The sequence below is a fragment of the Cherax quadricarinatus genome, unplaced genomic scaffold (assembly GCF_038502225.1).
Source record: "Cherax quadricarinatus isolate ZL_2023a unplaced genomic scaffold, ASM3850222v1 Contig3504, whole genome shotgun sequence".
In the NCBI taxonomy this organism is placed as follows: domain Eukaryota; kingdom Metazoa; phylum Arthropoda; class Malacostraca; order Decapoda; family Parastacidae; genus Cherax; species Cherax quadricarinatus.
Genome location: NW_027198530.1, coordinates 2,066 through 23,713, shown reverse-complemented (window position 1 = coordinate 23,713; position 21,648 = coordinate 2,066). Strand labels below are relative to the sequence as shown.

The 21,648-nt window shown below is 40.5% G+C and overlaps 1 protein-coding gene across 1 annotated transcript; it reads right to left on the bottom strand.

Moving 5' to 3' along the window:
* Positions 1-10,292: 10,292 nt before the first annotated feature.
* On the bottom strand, positions 10,293-20,437 carry LOC128696277 (chromobox protein homolog 5). Its single transcript, XM_070081651.1, has 3 exons — positions 20,287-20,437; positions 12,128-12,269; positions 10,293-11,048 (listed from the first exon to the last, which is right to left on the bottom strand). The coding sequence occupies exons 1-3, from the start codon at positions 20,288-20,290 to the stop codon at positions 10,829-10,831; spliced, it is 366 nt and encodes a 121-aa protein (XP_069937752.1). The 5' UTR covers positions 20,291-20,437; the 3' UTR covers positions 10,293-10,828.
* Between the last annotated feature and the right edge of the window lie 1,211 nt (positions 20,438-21,648).

Here is a 21,648-nt window from a genome sequence, read left to right as displayed (position 1 = left end):
GACGTAGGTTGCTTTGGGAGGGCAGGTCCTTCTCAAACCCAGCCGTTCTCACTAGTAGAGGTTGTCGAAGTGGTCTGTACCAAGATACCCTTGTGTTGCAGTGTCTGACAGAATGAACATTAAAATGGTATGAAATACCGACAGATTGTTAGGTAAGACACATATGCAACAGTTAGGTATCTTTATTTCGAAACGTTTCGCCTACACAGTAGGCTTCTTCAGTCGAGTACAGAAAGGTTGATAGAAGCAGAAGATACTTGAAGACGATGTAATCAGTCCATCACCCTTAAAGTTTTGAGGTGGTCAGTCCCTCAGTCTGGAGAAGAGCATTGTTCCGTTGTCTGAAACAATATGAAGTTGAAGTGACAGAATGGGGCCTTTATATAGTGCCAGGAGGTGAGACGTAGGTTGCTTTGGGAGGGCAGGTCCTTCTCAAACCCAGCCGTTCTCACTAGTAGAGGTTGTCGAAGTGGTCTGTACCAAGATACCCTTGTGTTGCAGTGTCTGACAGAATGAACATTAAAATGGTATGAAATACCGACAGATTGTTAGGTAAGACACATATGCAACAGTTAGGTATCTTTATTTCGAAACGTTTCGCCTACACAGTAGGCTTCTTCAGTCGAGTACAGAAAGGTTGATAGAAGCAGAAGATACTTGAAGACGATGTAATCAGTCCATCACCCTTAAAGTTTTGAGGTGGTCAGTCCCTCAGTCTGGAGAAGAGCATTGTTCCGTTGTCTGAAACAATATGAAGTTGAAGTGACAGAATGGGGCCTTTATATAGTGCCAGGAGGTGAGACGTAGGTTGCTTTGGGAGGGCAGGTCCTTCTCAAACCCAGCCGTTCTCACTAGTAGAGGTTGTCGAAGTGGTCTGTACCAAGATACCCTTGTGTTGCAGTGTCTGACAGAATGAACATTAAAATGGTATGAAATACCGACAGATTGTTAGGTAAGACACATATGCAACAGTTAGGTATCTTTATTTCGAAACGTTTCGCCTACACAGTAGGCTTCTTCAGTCGAGTACAGAAAGGTTGATAGAAGCAGAAGATACTTGAAGACGATGTAATCAGTCCATCACCCTTAAAGTTTTGAGGTGGTCAGTCCCTCAGTCTGGAGAAGAGCATTGTTCCGTTGTCTGAAACAATATGAAGTTGAAGTGACAGAATGGGGCCTTTATATAGTGCCAGGAGGTGAGACGTAGGTTGCTTTGGGAGGGCAGGTCCTTCTCAAACCCAGCCGTTCTCACTAGTAGAGGTTGTCGAAGTGGTCTGTACCAAGATACCCTTGTGTTGCAGTGTCTGACAGAATGAACATTAAAATGGTATGAAATACCGACAGATTGTTAGGTAAGACACATATGCAACAGTTAGGTATCTTTATTTCGAAACGTTTCGCCTACACAGTAGGCTTCTTCAGTCGAGTACAGAAAGGTTGATAGAAGCAGAAGATACTTGAAGACGATGTAATCAGTCCATCACCCTTAAAGTTTTGAGGTGGTCAGTCCCTCAGTCTGGAGAAGAGCATTGTTCCGTCGTCTGAAACAATATGAAGTTAAAGTGACAGAATGGTGCCAGGCAGGTGAGACGTAGGTTGCTTTGGGAGGGCAGGTCCTTCTCAAACCCAGCCGTACTAGTGAGAACGGCTGGGTTTGAGAAGGACCTGCCCTCCCAAAGCAACCTACGTCTCACCTCCTGGCACTATATAAAGGCCCCATTCTGTCACTTCAACTTCATATTGTTTCAGACAACGGAACAATGCTCTTCTCCAGACTGAGGGACTGACCACCTCAAAACTTTAAGGGTGATGGACTGATTACATCGTCTTCAAGTATCTTCTGCTTCTATCAACCTTTCTGTACTCGACTGAAGAAGCCTACTGTGTAGGCGAAACGTTTCGAAATAAAGATACCTAACTGTTGCATATGTGTCTTACCTAACAATCTGTCGGTATTTCATACCATTTTAATGTTCATTCTGTCAGACACTGCAACACAAGGGTATCTTGGTACAGACCACTTCGACAACCTCTACTAGTGAGAACGGCTGGGTTTGAGAAGGACCTGCCCTCCCAAAGCAACCTACGTCTCACCTCCTGGCACTATATAAAGGCCCCATTCTGTCACTTCAACTTCATATTGTTTCAGACAACGGAACAATGCTCTTCTCCAGACTGAGGGACTGACCACCTCAAAACTTTAAGGGTGATGGACTGATTACATCGTCTTCAAGTATCTTCTGCTTCTATCAACCTTTCTGTACTCGACTGAAGAAGCCTACTGTGTAGGCGAAACGTTTCGAAATAAAGATACCTAACTGTTGCATATGTGTCTTACCTAACAATCTGTCGGTATTTCATACCATTTTAATGTTCATTCTGTCAGACACTGCAACACAAGGGTATCTTGGTACAGACCACTTCGACAACCTCTACTAGTGAGAACGGCTGGGTTTGAGAAGGACCTGCCCTCCCAAAGCAACCTACGTCTCACCTCCTGGCACTATATAAAGGCCCCATTCTGTCACTTCAACTTCATATTGTTTCAGACAACGGAACAATGCTCTTCTCCAGACTGAGGGACTGACCACCTCAAAACTTTAAGGGTGATGGACTGATTACATCGTCTTCAAGTATCTTCTGCTTCTATCAACCTTTCTGTACTCGACTGAAGAAGCCTACTGTGTAGGCGAAACGTTTCGAAATAAAGATACCTAACTGTTGCATATGTGTCTTACCTAACAATGGGCTCTTGATCTAGGAAATTGGATCTGTGCTCTAGTTCCCTAAATTGAGCCTGAATACCTTCCATCCCCGCCCTCCCACATGCGCTGTAAAATCCTACGGGTTTAGCGCTCCCCCCATGATTATAATGGTATTTATTATAAAGTTAGCTCTGTCTTTCGGTACTTCTGATCCAGAGGTTCTTTTTTTCTTGAATCTTGCCTGTGCTTTAAATTTATGGATAAAACAATGGCGAGTAATTAATTCTTTTGTTGGTATATCATACATAACATTATTTTAACAATGGTTCTGGGGGCATGCACACATAATTATGTAGATTTAATCTAAGATAACCTATTGAAGTCGGTGTGACTTTGCCGTTGGGAGACAGGATGCCCTGCAAGCCATTGAAGTGCACCTTATTCATTACGTTTTCCCTCCATCTCTTGAGTTATTGTCATAAAACAAGAAATTAGTTGCAAGCTTTACTGTTAAAAAAGTATAGTTTTATCGAAATCCTTCCCTTACGAGGTGTGGCATTAAATGTTTAATCTGCTTCCTAACCTTTGAAACTATATGTCATTGACGCTGGGATGTAGTTCAAGGTTTCTAGTCTCTTTTTTTTTAATCTAGAACATGAGAACATTAGCATTTTTCCATATTCTGGCAGTGTCCTCATCCCCAGTACCTGTTGATATTGAGACCCCCCCACACTTGCAGTACCCATAGCTACACGTCAGGTTCCATTTCACTTTGTTTTAGCACTTCATCCTTCGGTGTTTAGATGGTTTCCAAGACTTGCTGCTGGGTTTTGTCCAATATTCCTATATCGGGAACTACTCCCTGTTAAATTTAGCCTCATTAAAGCTCCTCACACGTCACTCTGAAGCCTCTTGTTGCGTTCTCATGTCGCTTGTAAGCCTCGAGTTAAACTCCTCACAAATGTCGCTTTCATCTTCACCAGAGCGCGTGTACAGGCGTTTATACGAGCTTGTGTAAGTACTCGTAAACTTTTTTTTTTTCCGGGGAAGAGACCCCGCCCCTGACCCCACCGTTTAGATTAATTTGACCAATATTAGTAGTCTCTGGCCTCTTGGGCATTGTTATATCTACTCTTGAAGTTGTGTGTGAAAAATAACCTGCATGAGGTTTACAGGGTATTACCTGAATTATTACATGCAAGTAATTTGGGCGAGGTAAATGGGACTTAGTCACAGTAGGTCACAGGACTGTCACTCCTTCGATGCCCACTCCTTTACCACTCACAAAAAAGCTTGACCAGACATTAAATTAATAATTACAATATTTAACATTAATGCCAATAATGGTAAATCATAAAATAGTGTGGACTGTATGAAAATTAAAGGAACCGATCTCCAATAAGGATTAATGGGAACACTAAGACAGACAGGGTAAGAATTTTCTAATTGGCACCAGGCACATGTGTAACAAAAGGGTAAGAATTTTCTAATTGGCACCAGGCACATGTGTAACAAAAGGGTAGAAATCAAGAAATTTATATTACCACCTACCATTTATATCGTAGTTGGATCACACAACAATGCCTACCTAACAAATAGAATCCTACTGGCCCGTGAGAAATCTAAATGAAAGGACTACTGGCATACATACTTGATGTGTTGCATTGCGATGCTTCATTATTTCCACTATCACCATCCAATTCTTGAGGCCCCGCAAATTCTGTTCCTATTCTTCAACAGGGGACATTCCAGTACTTATTAATTATAGTTTGAGGCAGATCCATTTAATTATGGCCTCGATGATGTCGGATTACTAGACGATTTCATCAAAACCAGTGCTCGTACATTAATTCACTATGGTGTCCTCCCTCCCTTGTACCACTCTGTGGCTGCTGCACACCCTCCTTCATACAATTTCTTGAAGGGTCAAATCAGCGTCACATCTTAATACACAATTATTATATTCGTATTTACACATGTTGAATTTATGAAAATTATAAAACATTTTCCACACTGCATATTGAATTTTCGTCTGCAGTCTTTCGCGATTCCACTTTCATCCATCCTAGACTAAAGTAATTCTCAACATCCCTGTCTAATTTGTCTTCGATTTCCACCTCTGTCTTGTCAGTGGTACTCTTAATGCCAAGCCAATGATGATTCTTTTCAGATCGCTTGTTCTCTCTAGGCTGGAGTACTGCTGTACACTGACGGCCCCTTTCAAGGCAGGCAAAATTGCAGACCTGGAGAATATACAGAGCACTTTCACTGCATGTATAAGTACGATAAAACACCTAAATTACTGGGAACAGTTGAAGCCCCTTGACCTGTACTTCTTGGAATGCAGTTGAGAAAGATAATACACACTTGGAAAATCCTAAAGGGACTAGCCCCAAATCTGCCCACGGAAATCACTCCCTATGAAAGCAAGACTCGGCAAGGGGTGCAACATCTCCCAATGAAAACAGGCGCCATGAGTATGCTTAGACAACACAATAAGCGTCAGAAGCCCAAGACTGTTACCTTCCAGAATACATAAGGGAGGATTACCAGTAGACCCCTGGTTGTCTTCAATAAGGAGCTAGACGGGCACCTAAAGTCAGTACCTGACCAGCCGGGCTGTGGTTTGTATGTTTTGCGTGCGGCCGGCAGTAACTGTCTGGTTGATCAGGCTCTGATCCACCGGGAAGCCTGGTCATGGACAGGGCCGCGGGGCGTTGACCCCCAGAACATCCTCCAGGTATCCCTATTTTCCTGTGTATGGATCCTGCCTATACTAAACTACAGATTGTTCCACTTCCTGACAGCCCTGCGACTCCTCTGAATTTTCAGTTTCAGTTGTGCTTTCTAGTTCCTGTATCCTGTCTCTGAAGCATTCTGCCCCTGTTCACCTTGTCAATTTCACTCTGTACAGTGGACCCCCGCATAACGATGGCATCACATAGCGATTAATCCGCATACCGCTTGCTTTAATCGCAAAAATTTTGCCTCACATACCGCTTAAAAACCCGCTTACCGATTTTCGTCCGAGACACGTCCAATGTGCGGCCTGAGCCACGCTCACATGTTCCACCGGTGGCATTGTTTACCAGCCAGCCTCCGCGGTAACATCCAAGCATACAATCGGAATATTTCGTATTATTACAGTGTTTTCGGTGCTTTTTCTGGAAAATAAGTGACCATGGGCCCCAAGAAAGCTTCTAGTGCCAACCCTACAGCAATAAGGGTGAGAATTACAATAGAGATGAAGAAAAAGATCATTGATAAGTATGAAAGTGGAGTGCATGTCTCCGAGCTGGCCAGGTTGTATAATAAACCCCAATCAACCATCGCTACTATTGGTGGTACAGCTGCTGCTGCACTGTCAGCTGCTGCTGCTGTAGCACCGTTGTTGGTGTGGCTTATTGAGAATACCAAGAAACAATTAACCCCAGAGGATTTGCCACCCAGGATAACCCAAAAAAGTCAGTGTCATCGAAGACTGTCTAACTTATTTCCATTGGGGTCCTTAATCTTGTCTCCCAGGATGCAACCCACACAAGTCGACTAACACCCAGGTGAACAGGGAAAAATGCCTGGAACTAGTGCTCATATTGGTGAATTTAAAGCCAGCAAAGGTTGGTTTGAGAGATTTAAGAATCGTAGTGGCATACACAGTGTGATAAGGCCTGTTCTGGAAGAAAATGCCAAACAGGACCTACAGTACTCAGGAGGAAAAGGCACTCCCAGGACACAGTGTCTCATCAGTCATTGCTGCATCTTCAATAAAGGTAAGTGTCATTTATTCTTCATTTAGTAGACTAGTACATGCACAATATATACTGTGCATGTACTACTCTACTATTGTGCATGTATCCTTCTCTTTGTGTGTGGGAAAATGTATATTTCATGTGGTAAAATTTTTTTTTTCATACTTTTGGGTGTCTTGCACGGATTAATTTGATTTCCATTATTTCTTATGGGGAAAATTCATTCGCATACCGATTATTTCGCATAACAATTACCCCTCTTGCACGGATTAAAATCGTTAACCTGGGGTCCACTGTATTTTGTACGTCGTTATCACATACCCCCTAGCCCTCCTGTCCTAGAGTGTCTTCAGGTTGAGTTCTGTTGCAAACGTTTGCACATTCTCCAATTTATTGACGTGCTTAACCTGGTGTGGGTTCCATACTGATGCTGCATACTCTAGTATGGGGGACGTACACGCTGTACAGTCTCGCGAATGACTACTTAATGTCGAAACTCTGTTTTTAGTGTCGGAGTCAGTGTGTAGAGTGGACGTATGTGCTGCTAAGAGGGTGTCTGGGGGGTAGTAGATTTAATTGGTCATGACAGTGAAGATTGTCGACTGTAATGAGTGAGGGAGACACTTGTCTCCTCCTTTTCCCCTCCTTCCCCTTTCCTTCTCCCTCCCTCTGCCACCCTTTCTCCCTCTTTTTCAACCTATATTATTGTCTAGCATATTTCAAGTTTCATATTTTTTGTTTGTGCTTTGAGGTCCCACTAAATTCATGTGTGTACAGTTTGCATTACTGCCCCCTTACTGACACTGCAACAAGAGTAGGTAAAAATGTGGCCTCCCTAGTAACACTATCTGGCCTCCCCAATGTCTAGCCAGTTCAGTACATTTAGTCTCTCATATTTAAGAAAGGAATAATTTTGATTTGATTATGTAGCAATGTGTTGGGCAGACATAGCAACAAGACCTGATAATCATATTAATGTTATACAATACTCACAAGATGAATAACACATGTACAACACTTAGGTATCTTTACTGCCAACCTGGCAACGCTAGATTTACTTAATATAACCCTTTAGGTATGTAAGCTAGATTTCTCACAGCTGAATGAAATGAATTAGGTCTAATTTTTGTCATTCATAGCATGGACCACATGAACGAACACAGTTCAGAACTGCAAGGGAAAAGAATGTTACGTGCATAAGAGTAATGTTACAATTACATGGCTTATGACAAAATTACTTTCATCTCATAACTTCATTGTTTGTAACGAATACTTAGAAAAAAGAACAATATTCTTTGCTACAACTAGATTTAACCCTTTGAGGGTCGACAGGCCCTCTCCGAAACTCGTTCTCAGGGTCGGCCAAATTTAAAAAAAAAAAAAAAATTATTTTTTATGAAAAAATAGTTTTTTTTTTCTAAACCATTATAGGATAAGCAAAAAAAATTTACCATCAATACTTACGGAGATATGGATGCATGAAGTTTGCAGAAAATGAGCCGCGTATGGCAACAGCGGCGACTGCCGCTCACCCGGTAAACTTTAGTTTACTTGTATTTGAAGGTTTGTTGTTTTTTTCACTATTTTATTTTTTCACATAACTTATGTGGCCTGTGAGACCAAAGTAAGGTGCAATGTACATATATACACTCGTTGTATACAACACAATAAGCACACAAACATAATTATCAATATATTGTTTACAAAACTTGTTTACAAAAACAAACAATACAAAACATTGTTTATTATTATTGTTCTATAATATATATACCAATATACAGTCACTGAACATATTCCTATTAGTTCTGCAGCTTGTGGAACTCTGAAACATGGTGTCATACACAATGGTGTTTTATCTTTCTCCCTCATTCTCTTTCAATCTGTGTCTCTCTTTCTGTCTGTCTATCTCTGTCTCACAGGTACACATAAATACAAGTATACATAGTATAAATAACCTAGGATAACCCAAGAAATCCAGACAAAGTGCTATACTCTGCTTGAAGATGTGAGTAAAAGTGATGACACAGTCTTGTGGCTCTCTGAGACAGAGCTAGACGGATAGACAGATAGACAGGGAGCTTGACAGACAGACAAATAGACAGACAGAAATGTTAGTGTACCAGTACCAGTGTACTAGTGTTCCACCCTCCTCCTCCTCCTCTTCTTCCTCTTCCTCCTCCTCTTCTTCCTCTTCCCCCTAATCTTCCTCCTACTATTCCTCTTCCTCTTCCTTCTCCTCCTCTTCCCCCTACTCTTCCTCTTCTCCTTCTCTTCCTCGTCCATAGTGTAAATTACAAGGAGTCCGCAGCTGTCAAAGTGACATATTGGCTCATTACTCTTTCCCCCTCCGGCCTGTCAAAACAAAGGGGTCGGATGCTGCTTCCCCTCCTCCATTCTATCTATCTTTCTCCCTCATTCTATCTGTCTGTATCTCTGTCTCACAGGTACACATAAATACAAGTATACATAGTATAAATTACCTAGGATAACCCAAGAAACCCAGACAAAGTGCTATACTCTGCTTGAAGATGTGAGTAAAAGTGATGACGCAGTCTTGTGGCTCTCTGAGACAGAGAGCTAGATGGACAGACAGGGAACTTGACAGACAGGCAAATAGACAGACAGAAATGTTAGTATACCAGGAAAAACAAAGGGAGGGCGATGTTCATCTCATCTTTTGGCATAAGCTCTACCCTCATCAAATGTCAGCACTTATCAGATGTTATTTCCCCTTATCTTGTTACTGTCATGGGTGAACATTTATTATTACATATTATTACCTATTATTATTATTATGTATTATTATGTATTATTATTATTATGTATTATTATCATTACGTATTCTTCTTCTTCCTCCTCCTCCTCCTCTTCCTCTTGCCTCCTCCTCCTCTTGCCTCCTCCTCCTCCTCCATTCTTGGAACAAGTTTGAAGAGCTTGTAGTTCATAATCACTATCATTATCATCACCAATGCTCACAACTGAGTCTGGGATTTTGGAAAATAGGAGTTTCCTCTTTGATTCTGGTACAACTGAACGACGGCCCAGCACCAGAGATGGAAGGCTGTGGGTTGTCTGGGTTTTCCTCACTATTACCCATATTATGGTCATTAGTTTCGGTCAAAACCTCACCAGAACCTTGAAACTCATCTTCACTGTCACTTCCATCTGTATTAGAACTGTCACTGGGGAACAAAAGTGTCCCAATTCGCCGAGGAGTGAGGAACTTCTTACTCCTGGGCACGGTGGAAATTGTGTACTATGATGGCATTCCCACAATGCACCACTGGGTCCCAGATTTTTTTCCTACTGCGCACACCCACCACACAGACCCATTCTCTCACATCTAGGCTTATCAGCCTTTTCCTGCGAGATTTGAGGCCGCTAGAATTTATGCGTACTAGTACGTCAAAAACCCCTACGCGTAAGACGTACTAGTACGACCAAAACCCTCAAAGGGTTAAATACCGAGTTTACTTTCGTTATGCCAAGATATGAAAATGAGTTTTAACTCTTGGCTTGAGTGTACCCGGATACAATGAGCATTTCCAAAATTAAAGACTCGTGCTCAAATTATGAAATGTTTGAATCACCATACATGTGTGAACAGAAAATTTCTGTAAATCTGAACAAATCAAAACTTAAATCTGCAGTGACCTGACCTAACCTGACCTCCCTAGGGCAGTATTCGGCAGTGCAACAAGGGAGACAGTGCCAGACTTATATAGTTTGATTAAAACACTGATCAGGGCTGTCATTCTTACCATTGAAGCAGCACTGTATAGCCCTTGTGGCTTAGCGCTTTTTTTTTTATTTAATAATCTTCCCATTGAAAGAACTCTCGCTTACATTTACATTTATTTTTTTCAGTGTACAAATGGAAGTTATGAATTTGAGCAATTATCGAACAATTGTAATTATGCACCGAAGAATAAAAGTATATTGCCCACAAGACTTATTTAAGCTGGAAGTAAATATTGTGATGATACTGACGAGGTGTGGAGAAGACGGCTATGTACAGTTCAGGACATTTATTAAGGACGAGTTGCACCACGTCACTTGCTCCTGAAGAAGCCATTCAGGGTTATAGTTTTTTCCTGCTGTCCTTAGCTGTATATAAATAAAAAGGCACAATACCGTAAATGGGCAATATATACACATATTACTGTGTATGATAATTGTACTTGGGTGGACCTGTACCTCAGTAGTCACAAACCCGGACTAGGAGACGGAAACTTATGACTACGTTTCGGTCCAACGTGAACTATTAACTAGTCACACAGCCTTTGTGACTAGTTAATGGTCCAAGTTGGACCGAAACGTCGTCGCTTTGTCTCCTATAGTCGTTATTTGTGCACTAGTTGATTAGGCTCGGATCTACCGTGAGGCCTGGTCACAGACCGGGGCCACGGGGGCGTTGACCCCCGAACATTCTCCAGGTATACATGCATCATCTGTTGATGCATCATCTGTTGCTGGAGTTTTTATTTTCTTCTCTTCCTTCTTTTTGGCATCTTCTTTCTTTCTTCGTTCTTCAAATTCTGATATCAGTTCTGGACAATCTAGGTGGCATCCTGGTTCCCATGTGTTGTCTTCACTGTAAAGGATAAACTTTTATTACTTAGATTAAACTAATAAATACCCTAGTCGAGCTATGTGATAAAAAATACCAATCCCAAGAATCAAAGCTAGAGAGGGTAATATGTGATAGGTATGTAATTAGCTTTGACATTTGAAGAGAGCTTTGACTGTATAGGTAATATATTCAGTACTCTTGGCAATATTAAAAAAAAAAAACAGTAAAAGCAACTATGCAATCTGAATAATGCACAACACAAAATTATACTATCATAACATCAGATAAAAAAAACATTAAATTATTAAAAGACTCCTACAAGTTCTAAGACATCTATGGCACTTGAATTATAAAATGCATGAAGAAAGTGTTAAGACCTAAGCCATAAGTCAAGTATTAAAATGTGTTTCACATGGGAAATAGAAGGGAGAAGCAACTGCCAGCAGCTGACTACAAGCAAGATGTGTGGGCTCGATCCTCAAATTGACAAGTTTGGCCTCAACGTGACAATTTCTGCTTAAGGAGTTCATACATAAGGTGGATACTTAGCTTCAACAATCAGAGAATTGACAAAATATAAGGAGAGTTATCCAACATTCCTTGAAAAACCATGCAGTACAACCCTAACTGAAACCAATGCATGGAAAAATTGAATACAGAAGTAAACAAGGTCTGTATTCAATTCAATTTGCTGAGATCCAAATGGAACACAGGAAAAATACCTACATGAAAATTACCAATTTAGAGCAGAACCTAAAGTATTTCTACCAGAGAATAAATAAAAATAAAAAAAAAATTACCAAAAAGTCATTCAGGAAAATTGAATAAATAAATATATTTCACAAAAGTTAGTCAAAACCCTCTACCACTACTGACCCCTCTATATAAAGGTGGGTTATAAACCAATGATAGAAATAGAAACTAGGGAAATCCTAAAGGAGCTTATGCAAGCTGTCCCTACTTTTGCCAAGGCTATCAGGAAGTGTCATTCTCTCAGAGGAATAGATATAGGCAGGTATTTCAACTGCCACATGAAGAGACTAACTTCCATGACTTGCATACTCGCTTTAGGTCAATAAAGTGTTAAACTCTATACTTACTCTCCATAACCCTTCCATTTTAGGTAGTATTCAACACGACCATTTCGTACACGCTTATCTAAAATTTTCTCAACTGAGTACTCCTCCTGGTCATCTGGATCCGGAGAATGGTCCTCTTTTTTGGTCATCGTGTTTGATTCCCCTAAACAAATATATAACACTAATTTTAAAGCATATTTACTTTTATTTTAAAAACAAAGTATTATGCACACCAAAATCATATGAATTATACTGCAAAAGTGAGTTATACAAAGAAAATATGTTTTGTGAAATGCCAGTCTAGGTAATCGATATAAAAATTTCCATGCTTGTAGCTCAGCTAATGATATCATTCACTTGTATATACGTACACAGTAAAAACTAATAAAAAATCTACTGAAGAATTAAATCCAGTTTACTCCCAAATAAAGACAACAATATATAATTTAGTTTTACCTGAGACTCCCAGTTTGAACCCTAGTTAGCCGCACGACCTTAGCCCGCATTTTCAATAACTTACGAATTAAATGTACGTACTTTTCAATTTCCGAAAGTAGTACTCCATTACCATTATAGCACACTGGGGAAGAATTACCATTTCCATTAGTGGAGAACATTATCATTATGGAGTTCCTGGGCAGGGTAACTTCCCTTCACCCCTTATACAAAGCTATGTTTTTGGGGTGGGGTTAAGGGTAAGGCCTAGCATTGCTGCTTAGTATAAACAAACTGGTCAGTGTTCTTGACATGTGCTATATGACTGTCCCTGGTAATTTGTACATTTTCCATAATTATCAAAGTCACATCTCTGGATAGTGATCATGACACCCAAGAGGAATAGCAATGCTGAAGGTACCAGAAAGAAAATTGTGTGAAATCTAATCATAAAAAAAGACCACCACCCAGACATCCCTAGACGGCTTCTACAAACATCGAGTTCACTAGTGTAACCTACTGTACACCAGTAAACAAAATGGGTTATAAATGAAATAAAGTTTGTAATAATATAAATTTAATAAAACAGACAGTGAGAAGGTATTGGCACGAATGTCGTAGCAGCTGAAGTCAATGGCACTGATTCAGACTCCTCTCGAGACGCGTTACCTCTGTTCACTCTCTTGAAGCGGCAGGGTGACCCAAAAAAAATCAAGAAAGAAAATCCCCAAAAAGAAAATACTTTCATCATTCAACACTTTCACCACACTCACACATTATCACTGTTTTTGCAGAGGTGCTCAGAATACAACAGTTTAGAAGCATATACGTATAAAGATACACAACATATCCCTCCAAACTGCCAATATCCCAAACCCCTCCTTTAAAGTGCAGGCATTGTACTTCCCATTTCCAGGACTCAAGTCCGACTATATGAAAATAACCGGTTTCCCTGAATCCCTTCACTAAATATTACCCTGCTCACACTCCAACAGATCGTCAGGTCCCAAGTATCATTCGTCTCCATTCACTCCTATCTAACACGCTCACGCACGCTTGCTGGAAGTCCAAGCCCCTCCCCCACAAAACCTCCTTTACCCCCTCTCTCCAACCCTTTCGTGGACGACCCCTACCCCTTTCCTTCCCCTATAGATTTATATGCTTTCCATGTCATTCTACTTTGATCCATTCTCTCTAAATGACCAAACCACCTCAACAACCCCTCTTCTGCCCTCTGACTAATACTTTTATTAACTCCACACCTTCCCTAATTTCCACACTCCGAATTTTCTGCATAATATTTACACCACACATTGCCCTTAGACAGGACATCTCCACTGCCTCCAACCGTCTCCTCGCTGCTGCATTTACCACCCAAGCTTCACATCCATATAAGAGTGTTGGTACTACTATACTTTCATACATTCCCTTCTTTGCCTCCATAGATAACGTTTTTTGACTCCACATATACCTCAACGCACCACTCACCTTTTTTCCCTCATCAATTCTATGATTAACCTCATCCTTCATAAATCCATCCGCCGACACGTCAACTCCCAAGTATCTGAAAACATTCACTTCTTCCATACTCCTCCTCCCCAATTTGATATCCAATTTTTCTTTATCTAAATCATTTGATACCCTCATCACCTTACTCTTTTCTATGTTCACTTTCAACTTTCTACCTTTACACACATTCTCAAACTCATCCACTAACCTTTGCAATTTTTCTTTAGAATCTCCCATAAGCACAGTATCATCAGCAAAAAGTAACTGTCAATTCCCATTTTGAATTTGATTCCCCATAATTTAATCCCACCCCTCTCCCGAACACCCTAGCATTTACTTCTTTTACAACCCCATCTATAAATATATTAACCCTTTGACTGTCGCGGCCGTATATATACGTTTGCGAGGTACCGTGTTTGACGTATATATACTCATAAATTCTAGCGGCTTCAAATCAGGCAGGAGAAAGCTAGTAGGCCCACATGTGAGAGAATGGGTCTGTGTGGTCAGTGTGCACCACATAAAAAAAATCCTGGAGCACGCAGTGCATAATGAGAAAAAAAAAACTCCGACCGTTTTTTTTAATTAAAATGCCGACTTTGTGGTCTATTTTCGTATAGTATTTGTGGTTGTATTCTCGTTTTCTTGGTCTCATTTGATAGAATGGAAACTATATTATAGAAATGGAGGTGATTTTGATTAATTTTACTATAAAAAGAACCTGGAAATGGAGCACAAAGTACAGGAAATGTTTGATTTTTGCCGATGTTCAAAAGTGAACAAATGATGTCATTGTCCAATAAATGTCCAAATAGCCATTCTAATACGCAGTCATGAATGGGTTGATGTAATTTTTACAATTATTACAGTATTGCAGTAGTCTGCATAACAGTAAATCTTCTATTTTTTGTTTGAATAAAATTTCAAAATAAAAAGCAAGAGTAATATCACAGGGACCTGGAGACATGACTGATGAACAAAGAAAATGTTATTTTAGAGCCAGGAATGTCTGCATTGTTCATTCTGGACCTTATTTTGAAATTGTCGTATTTTTTAATTTTCGTGAAATTGGCCAAATTGCAAATTTCTGACCATGTTATTGGGTAGTTGAAATCGGTAAATGGGCAGTTTCTTGTACTCAATCGATAGAAAAAATAGAGTTCTGAAGAAATAGTTATGAGTTTGGTTGACTGGAATAACGGAATTAGCCGAAAATAGGGCTCAAAGTGGGCGAAATTGCCGATTTTTAAATATCGCCGAAGTCGCTAACTTCGCGAGAGCGTAATTCCGTCAGTTTTCCATCAAATTTCGTTTTTTTGGTGTCTTTACAATCGGGAAAAGATTCTCTATCATTTCATAAGAAAAAATAATTTTTTTTTTTTCGAATATTTTGCGACACCAGGAGCAACTTCAGGATTGGGCCCTTCGACAGTCAAAGGATTAAACAACCATGGTGACATTACACATCCCTGTCTAAGACCTACTTTTACCGGGAAGTACTCTCCCTCTCTTCTACATACCCTAACCTGAGCCTCACTATCCTCATAAAAGCTCTTTACAGCATTTAGTAACTTACCACCTATTCCATATACTTGCAACATCTGCCACACTGCTCCTCTATCCACTATCATATGCCTTTTCTAAATCCATAAATGCAATAAAAACTTCCCTACCTTTATCTAAATACTGTTCACATACATGCTTCAATGTAAACACTTGATGGCATCACATAGCGATTAATCCGCATACCGCTTGTTTTAATTGCAAAAATTTTGCCGCGCATACCGATTAAAAACCCGCTCACCGATTTTCGTCCGAGACGCGTCCAATGTGCGCCCTCAGCCAGCCTCACATGTGCCGCCCGTGCCATTGTTTACCAGCCAGCCTCCGCGGTAACATCCAAGCATACACTCGGAATATTTCGTATTATTACAGTGTTTTCGGTGCTGTTTCTGGAAAATAAGTGACCATGGGCCCCAAGAAAGCTTCTAGTGCCAACCGTACACCAATAAGGGTGAGAATTACAATAGAAATGAAGAAAGAGATCATTGATAAGTATGAAAGTGGAGTGCGTATCGCCGACCTAGTCAAGTTGTACAAGAAACCCCAATCAACCATCGCTACTATTGTGGGCACCAGAAAGACAATCAAGGAAGCTGTTCTTGCCAAAGGTTTAACTGTGTTTTCGAAACAAAGATCGCAAGTGATGGAAGATGTTGAGAGACTCTTATTGGTGTGGATAAATGAAAAACAGCTAGCAGGAGATAGCGTCTCTCAAGCGATCATATGTGAAAAGGCTAGGAAGTTGCATGAGGATTTAATTAAAAAAATGCCTGCAACTAGTGATGATGTGAGTGAATTTAAGGCCAGCAAAGGTTGGTTTGAGAGATTTAAGAAGCGTAGTGGCATCCATAGTGTGATAAGGCATGGTGAGGCTGCCAGTTCGGACCACAAAGCGGCTGAAAAATATGTGCAGGAATTCAAGGAGTACATAGACAGTGAAGGACTGAAACCTGAACAAGTGTTTAATTGTGATGAAACAGGCCTGTTCTGGAAGAAAATGCCAAGCAGGACCTACATTACTCAGGAGGAAAAGGCACTCCCAGGACATAAGCCTATGAAAGACAGGCTTACTTTGTTGATGTGTGCCAATGCTAGTGGTGATTGCAAAGTTAAGCCTTTATTAGTGTATCACTCTGAAACTCCCAGAGTGTTCAGGCAAAAGAATGTCCTCAAGGATAATTTGTGTGTGCTGTGGAGGGCAAACAGTAAGGCATGGGTCACTAGGGACTTTTTCTATAACTGGTTACACCATGCATTTGCCCCCAATGTGAAAGATTACCTAACTGAAAAGAAATTAGAACTTAAGTGCCTCCTGGTGTTAGACAATGCCCCTGGTCATCCTACAGACGTGGCAGAGCGACTTTATGGGGACATGAGCTTCATTAAGGTGAAGTTTTTGCCTCCTAATACCACTCCTCTCCTACAGCCCATGGACCAGCAGGTTATTGCAAACTTCAAAAAACTGTACACAAAAGCTCTGTTTGAAAGGTGCTTTGTAGTGACCTCAGAAACTCAACTGACTCTAAGAGAGTTTTGGAGAGAGCACTTTAATATCCTCAATTGTGTAAACCTTATAGGTAAGGCTTGGGAGGGAGTGACTAAGAAGACCTTGAACTCTGCTTGGAAGAAACTGTGGCCAGAATGTGTAGACAAAAGGGATTTTGAAGGGTTTGAGGCTAACCCTGAGAGGATTATGCCACTTGAGGAATCCATTGTGGCATTGGGAAAGTCCTTGGGGTTGGAGGTTAGTGGGGAGGATGTGGAAGAGTTGGTGGAGGAGGACAATGAAGAACTAACCACTGATGAGCTGCTAGATCAACTTCAACAGCAAGAGGCCAGACCTGAGGAAACTGGTTCAGAGGAGGGGAGAGAGAAATTGAAGAAGTTGCCTACTACAAAGATTAAGGAAATCTGTGCAAAGTGGCTTGAAGTGCAAACCTTCATGGATGAAAATCACCCTCACACAGCTATTGCAAGCCGTGCTGGTGATTATTACACTGACAATGTTGTGAAACACTTTAGGGAAGTCATAAAGGAACGAGAGGTACAGGCCACTATGGACAGATATGTTGTGCGAAAGAAGTCCAGTGACTCTGAAGCTGGTCCTAGTGGCATTAAAAGAAGAAGGGAAGTAACCCCAGAAAAGGACTTGCCACCTCAAGTCTTAATGGAAGGGGATTCCCCTTCTAAACACTAACACTCTCTCTCCCCTCCTCCCATCCCATCAATCATCACCAGATCTTCAGTAAAAGTAAGTGTCATGTAAGTGTGCATGCCTTTTTCAGTTTGTGTGTATTAAAATTAACATTTCATGTGGTAAAAAAAAATTTTTTTCATACTTTTGGGTGTCTTGCACGGATTAATTTTATTTCCATTATTTCTTATGGGGAAAATTCATTCACATACCGATTATTTCGCATAACAATTACCCCTCTTGCACGGATTAAAATAGTTAACCGGGGGTCCACTGTAAACAAATCATGCCAGGCGTCCAATAAACGTCAACTGGTGAGTCTAATATTCTTTCAGAAGTGCGCTGATATTTTTTATACCATTTCTACACTAATGCAAAAGAAATGTAAGAGGGGCCTGGGGACATGGCTGATGAACAGAGAACTTGTTATTTTAGTGCCAGGAATGTCTGTCTTGTTTATCCTGGACCTTATTTGGAAATTGGCATCTTTTGAAATTTGTGTGAAATTGGCAAAATTGCCAATTTCTAACCACTTTATTGGACAGTTGTAATTGGTAAATGGGTGGTTTCTTGTACTCATTCGATAGAAAAAATGGAGTTCTAGCAAAATAAATATGATTTTTGTCGCTTAGTACAAACGAATTGACCGAAAATAGGGCTCAAAGTGGGCGAAATCGCCAATGCATAAACATCGTCGAGACCGCTAACTTTGTGAGAGCATAATTCCGTAAGTTTTCCATCAAATTTCATACTTTTGGTGTCATTATGATCGGGAAAAGATTCTCTATCTTTTCATAAGAAATTTTTATTTTTTTAAATTTGGGGGGGACCCTGAGAACAAGTCTCAGAGGGCCTATGGACCCTGAAAGGGTTAATAGTTAATAACAAAATGCTAAATATTTGCAGCTAGTTACAGACAACTATTCGGCCCAACTCTGGAATTAATTTACATTTTTCAACACATACAACCTATGTACATCATGGAATACATAAAGAACTTTGTGCAAATTATTTGGGAAGACATTAATAAAAATAGATTCAGCTACATTTGATTATTTACCTTAAACCAGTAAATGCCATCCTTAGGTGCCCATTTATAGTCAGGTGTGCTGTATAGTCAAAATAAATGTAATAATTTTCCTCTAAATCTCAAAATAATCTGCACAAGGCACAATTACACATTCCATGCTGAACACAGGTTTTATGAACTGTAAAATAATGAGGTCCAGCATGTACATGTCTACCATATTTTCATGCATCAAGTATATAAAAAAAATGGGTTTTAAGAAACCCACCTTGGCAGGTTATTTGGATTTAATTTTTTTTTAACTAAGGGTTATGAATTAACCAGTTCTGTATCAACCCTAGGTCACATACCGCCTAGGAAATGGAAGGAATGTTTGGAAATCAGGGTCGATCCAAGGAAAGAACAGATCCGATTCCTTACATCACAAGGCCTTCATCAAGAAACTTCACATATTAGCACCACCACAACTCAATGGCTAGTAAAACAGTAGTCTTACCAAACCTTAAACTATTAAAAAACTAAACCAGTGGGCAATTCTTTATTAAACCTTATCTAACCAAGCATATGTATAATTTATGCATACATACAGACATTTGCATACCTATCCACGTATATCCATCCATGAGGAGGCGACTAGTAAAACTGCAAAATATATTACATCTTAAACAGTGAAAATTTATTCTTTAATATCTTAAAACATTTTTTCCACAACTATTTAGGTAATCACCAGTGGGGACTCCTATGGATATTAATGTTAATATTTATGGGAAAGAACTAAACCTGTAGGAGTCATACAGCACCTGGGAGTGGGAGATAATGAGGCTGATCCAGGGGAAAGGTAGGGGGTGGCTTCAGTGTCTTGGACCAAGAGCCCTTCACCAGCATCAAGGCACCTCCCAAGAAGGGACCCCAATGAAAAGAAATATATTTAGCATTATTTGAGTTATGCATTACCACAATAATATAAACCTTGGTAATAGATAACAACAAACTGGTTAACAAAAACATGAGGAGCAGCACTGCAGCAGGCCTACTGGCCCATGCTAGGCAGGTCCAAGTTACCTACTGGCCTAGAAAGACAAGCAAGCAAACAGTATGACATTTATTAGAAAATGTTTCGGTCCTCGGACTTTAATCACTTCTAACATATATAATGTCTTTTTAACCTGTGTTAGACCTGTGTTAGAAGTGACGAAGGTCCCAGAACCAAAGCGTTTTCTAATATGTCCTAGTGTTCACTTACCTGTCTTTCTAAAGCATTACCACTATATCTGTAAAAAAGATCTCGATACTAGGCCTATATCCAGCCTAATGCCAACTCTGGCTTGGGGGACAACCCAGCCTAAGCCAGACCAGAGGCCTCAACAAACTACATCCCATAACAAAAATCTTAAAGCACTAATACCACTGAATCAAGATACAAACGGAGGCATAAAGAAACGAGTGACGTACCCATTGTTCAGGAACGCCAAGGAAGAACCGCTAGATGTTAATCAGAGATGTATGTTGATGGTAAGATTAAGATTTTAAGATAAGATAAGATTTCGTTCGGATTTTTAACCCCGGAGGGTTAGCCACCCAGGATAACCCAAGAAAGTCAGTGCGTCATCGAGGACTGTAACTTATTTCCATTGGGGTCCTTAATCTTGTCCCCCAGGATGCGACCCACACCAGTCGACTAACACCCAGGTACCTACTTGCTGCTAGGTGAACTGGACAACAGGTGTAAGGAAACGTGTCAAATGTTTCCACCCGCCGGGAATCGAACCCGGTGGCCTGGTGGCTAAAGCTCCCGCTTCACACACGGAGGGCCCGGGTTCGATTCCCGGCGGGTGGAAACATTCGACGTTTCCTTACACCTGTTGTCCTGTTCACCTAGCAGCATATAGGTACCTGGGTGTTAGTCGACTGGTGTGGGTCGCATCCCGGGGGACAAGATTAAGGACCCCAATGGAAATAAGTTAGACAGTCCTCGATGACGCACTGACTTTCTTGGGTTATCCTGGGTGGCTAACCCTCCGGGGTTAAAAATCCGAACGAAATCTTATCTTATCTTATCTTAACCCGGGCCCTCCGTGTGTGAAGCGGGAGCTTTAGCCACCAGGCCGCCCAGCTACACTTGCCCCTGCCAGAGTGTAGCGCCAATAGAAGCGTTCAATTAGGATGAAACACACATATCCTGATTTGAAGTTATAATTATCAGAAAGATTAAAATTCGATAGAAACAATGGTACTGGTGTTTGCTAGAGACTTGCCTGTCTGACAGGTGAGTCGACTTAGACTTGAGTGTTGGTGGTGGTGGTGGTGGCGGCGGTAATGGCGACCAATGAAGCCAGCTCCTTCAAATAATAAACAAATGCAAACCAAAATCGTGTTAAAGTTTCCTTTCAAAATCTTTAGAAAGGAAAATTATCAATAAAAATTATTATTATGGCACTAAATAATTATTAGTAAATGATAATACCAAATGGTTTTCATTTTACATCGCCAAAAAGATTAATTTCTAAGCTTTCGTTTGATAATAAAGTATTCAGATTAACCGCGAAAATAACACCAAACACATAATTGTGACGTAAATATGACAAAATAAGACATAATACCACCCCCTCTAATACACACCAAAATGAAATTCCCGACACAAATTTCAAAAGGGAGAAATCCATATAGAAGAAAGATAAAATAATGTATTTGTGATCATTGTGTTCATGATGACGTCACGACCAAGGCTCAACACACCTCCCAGGCCGCAACACTTAGGCCTATGCTACACACGTGCAAATATACATGTACTTATATTAACATCGTGTACGTTTT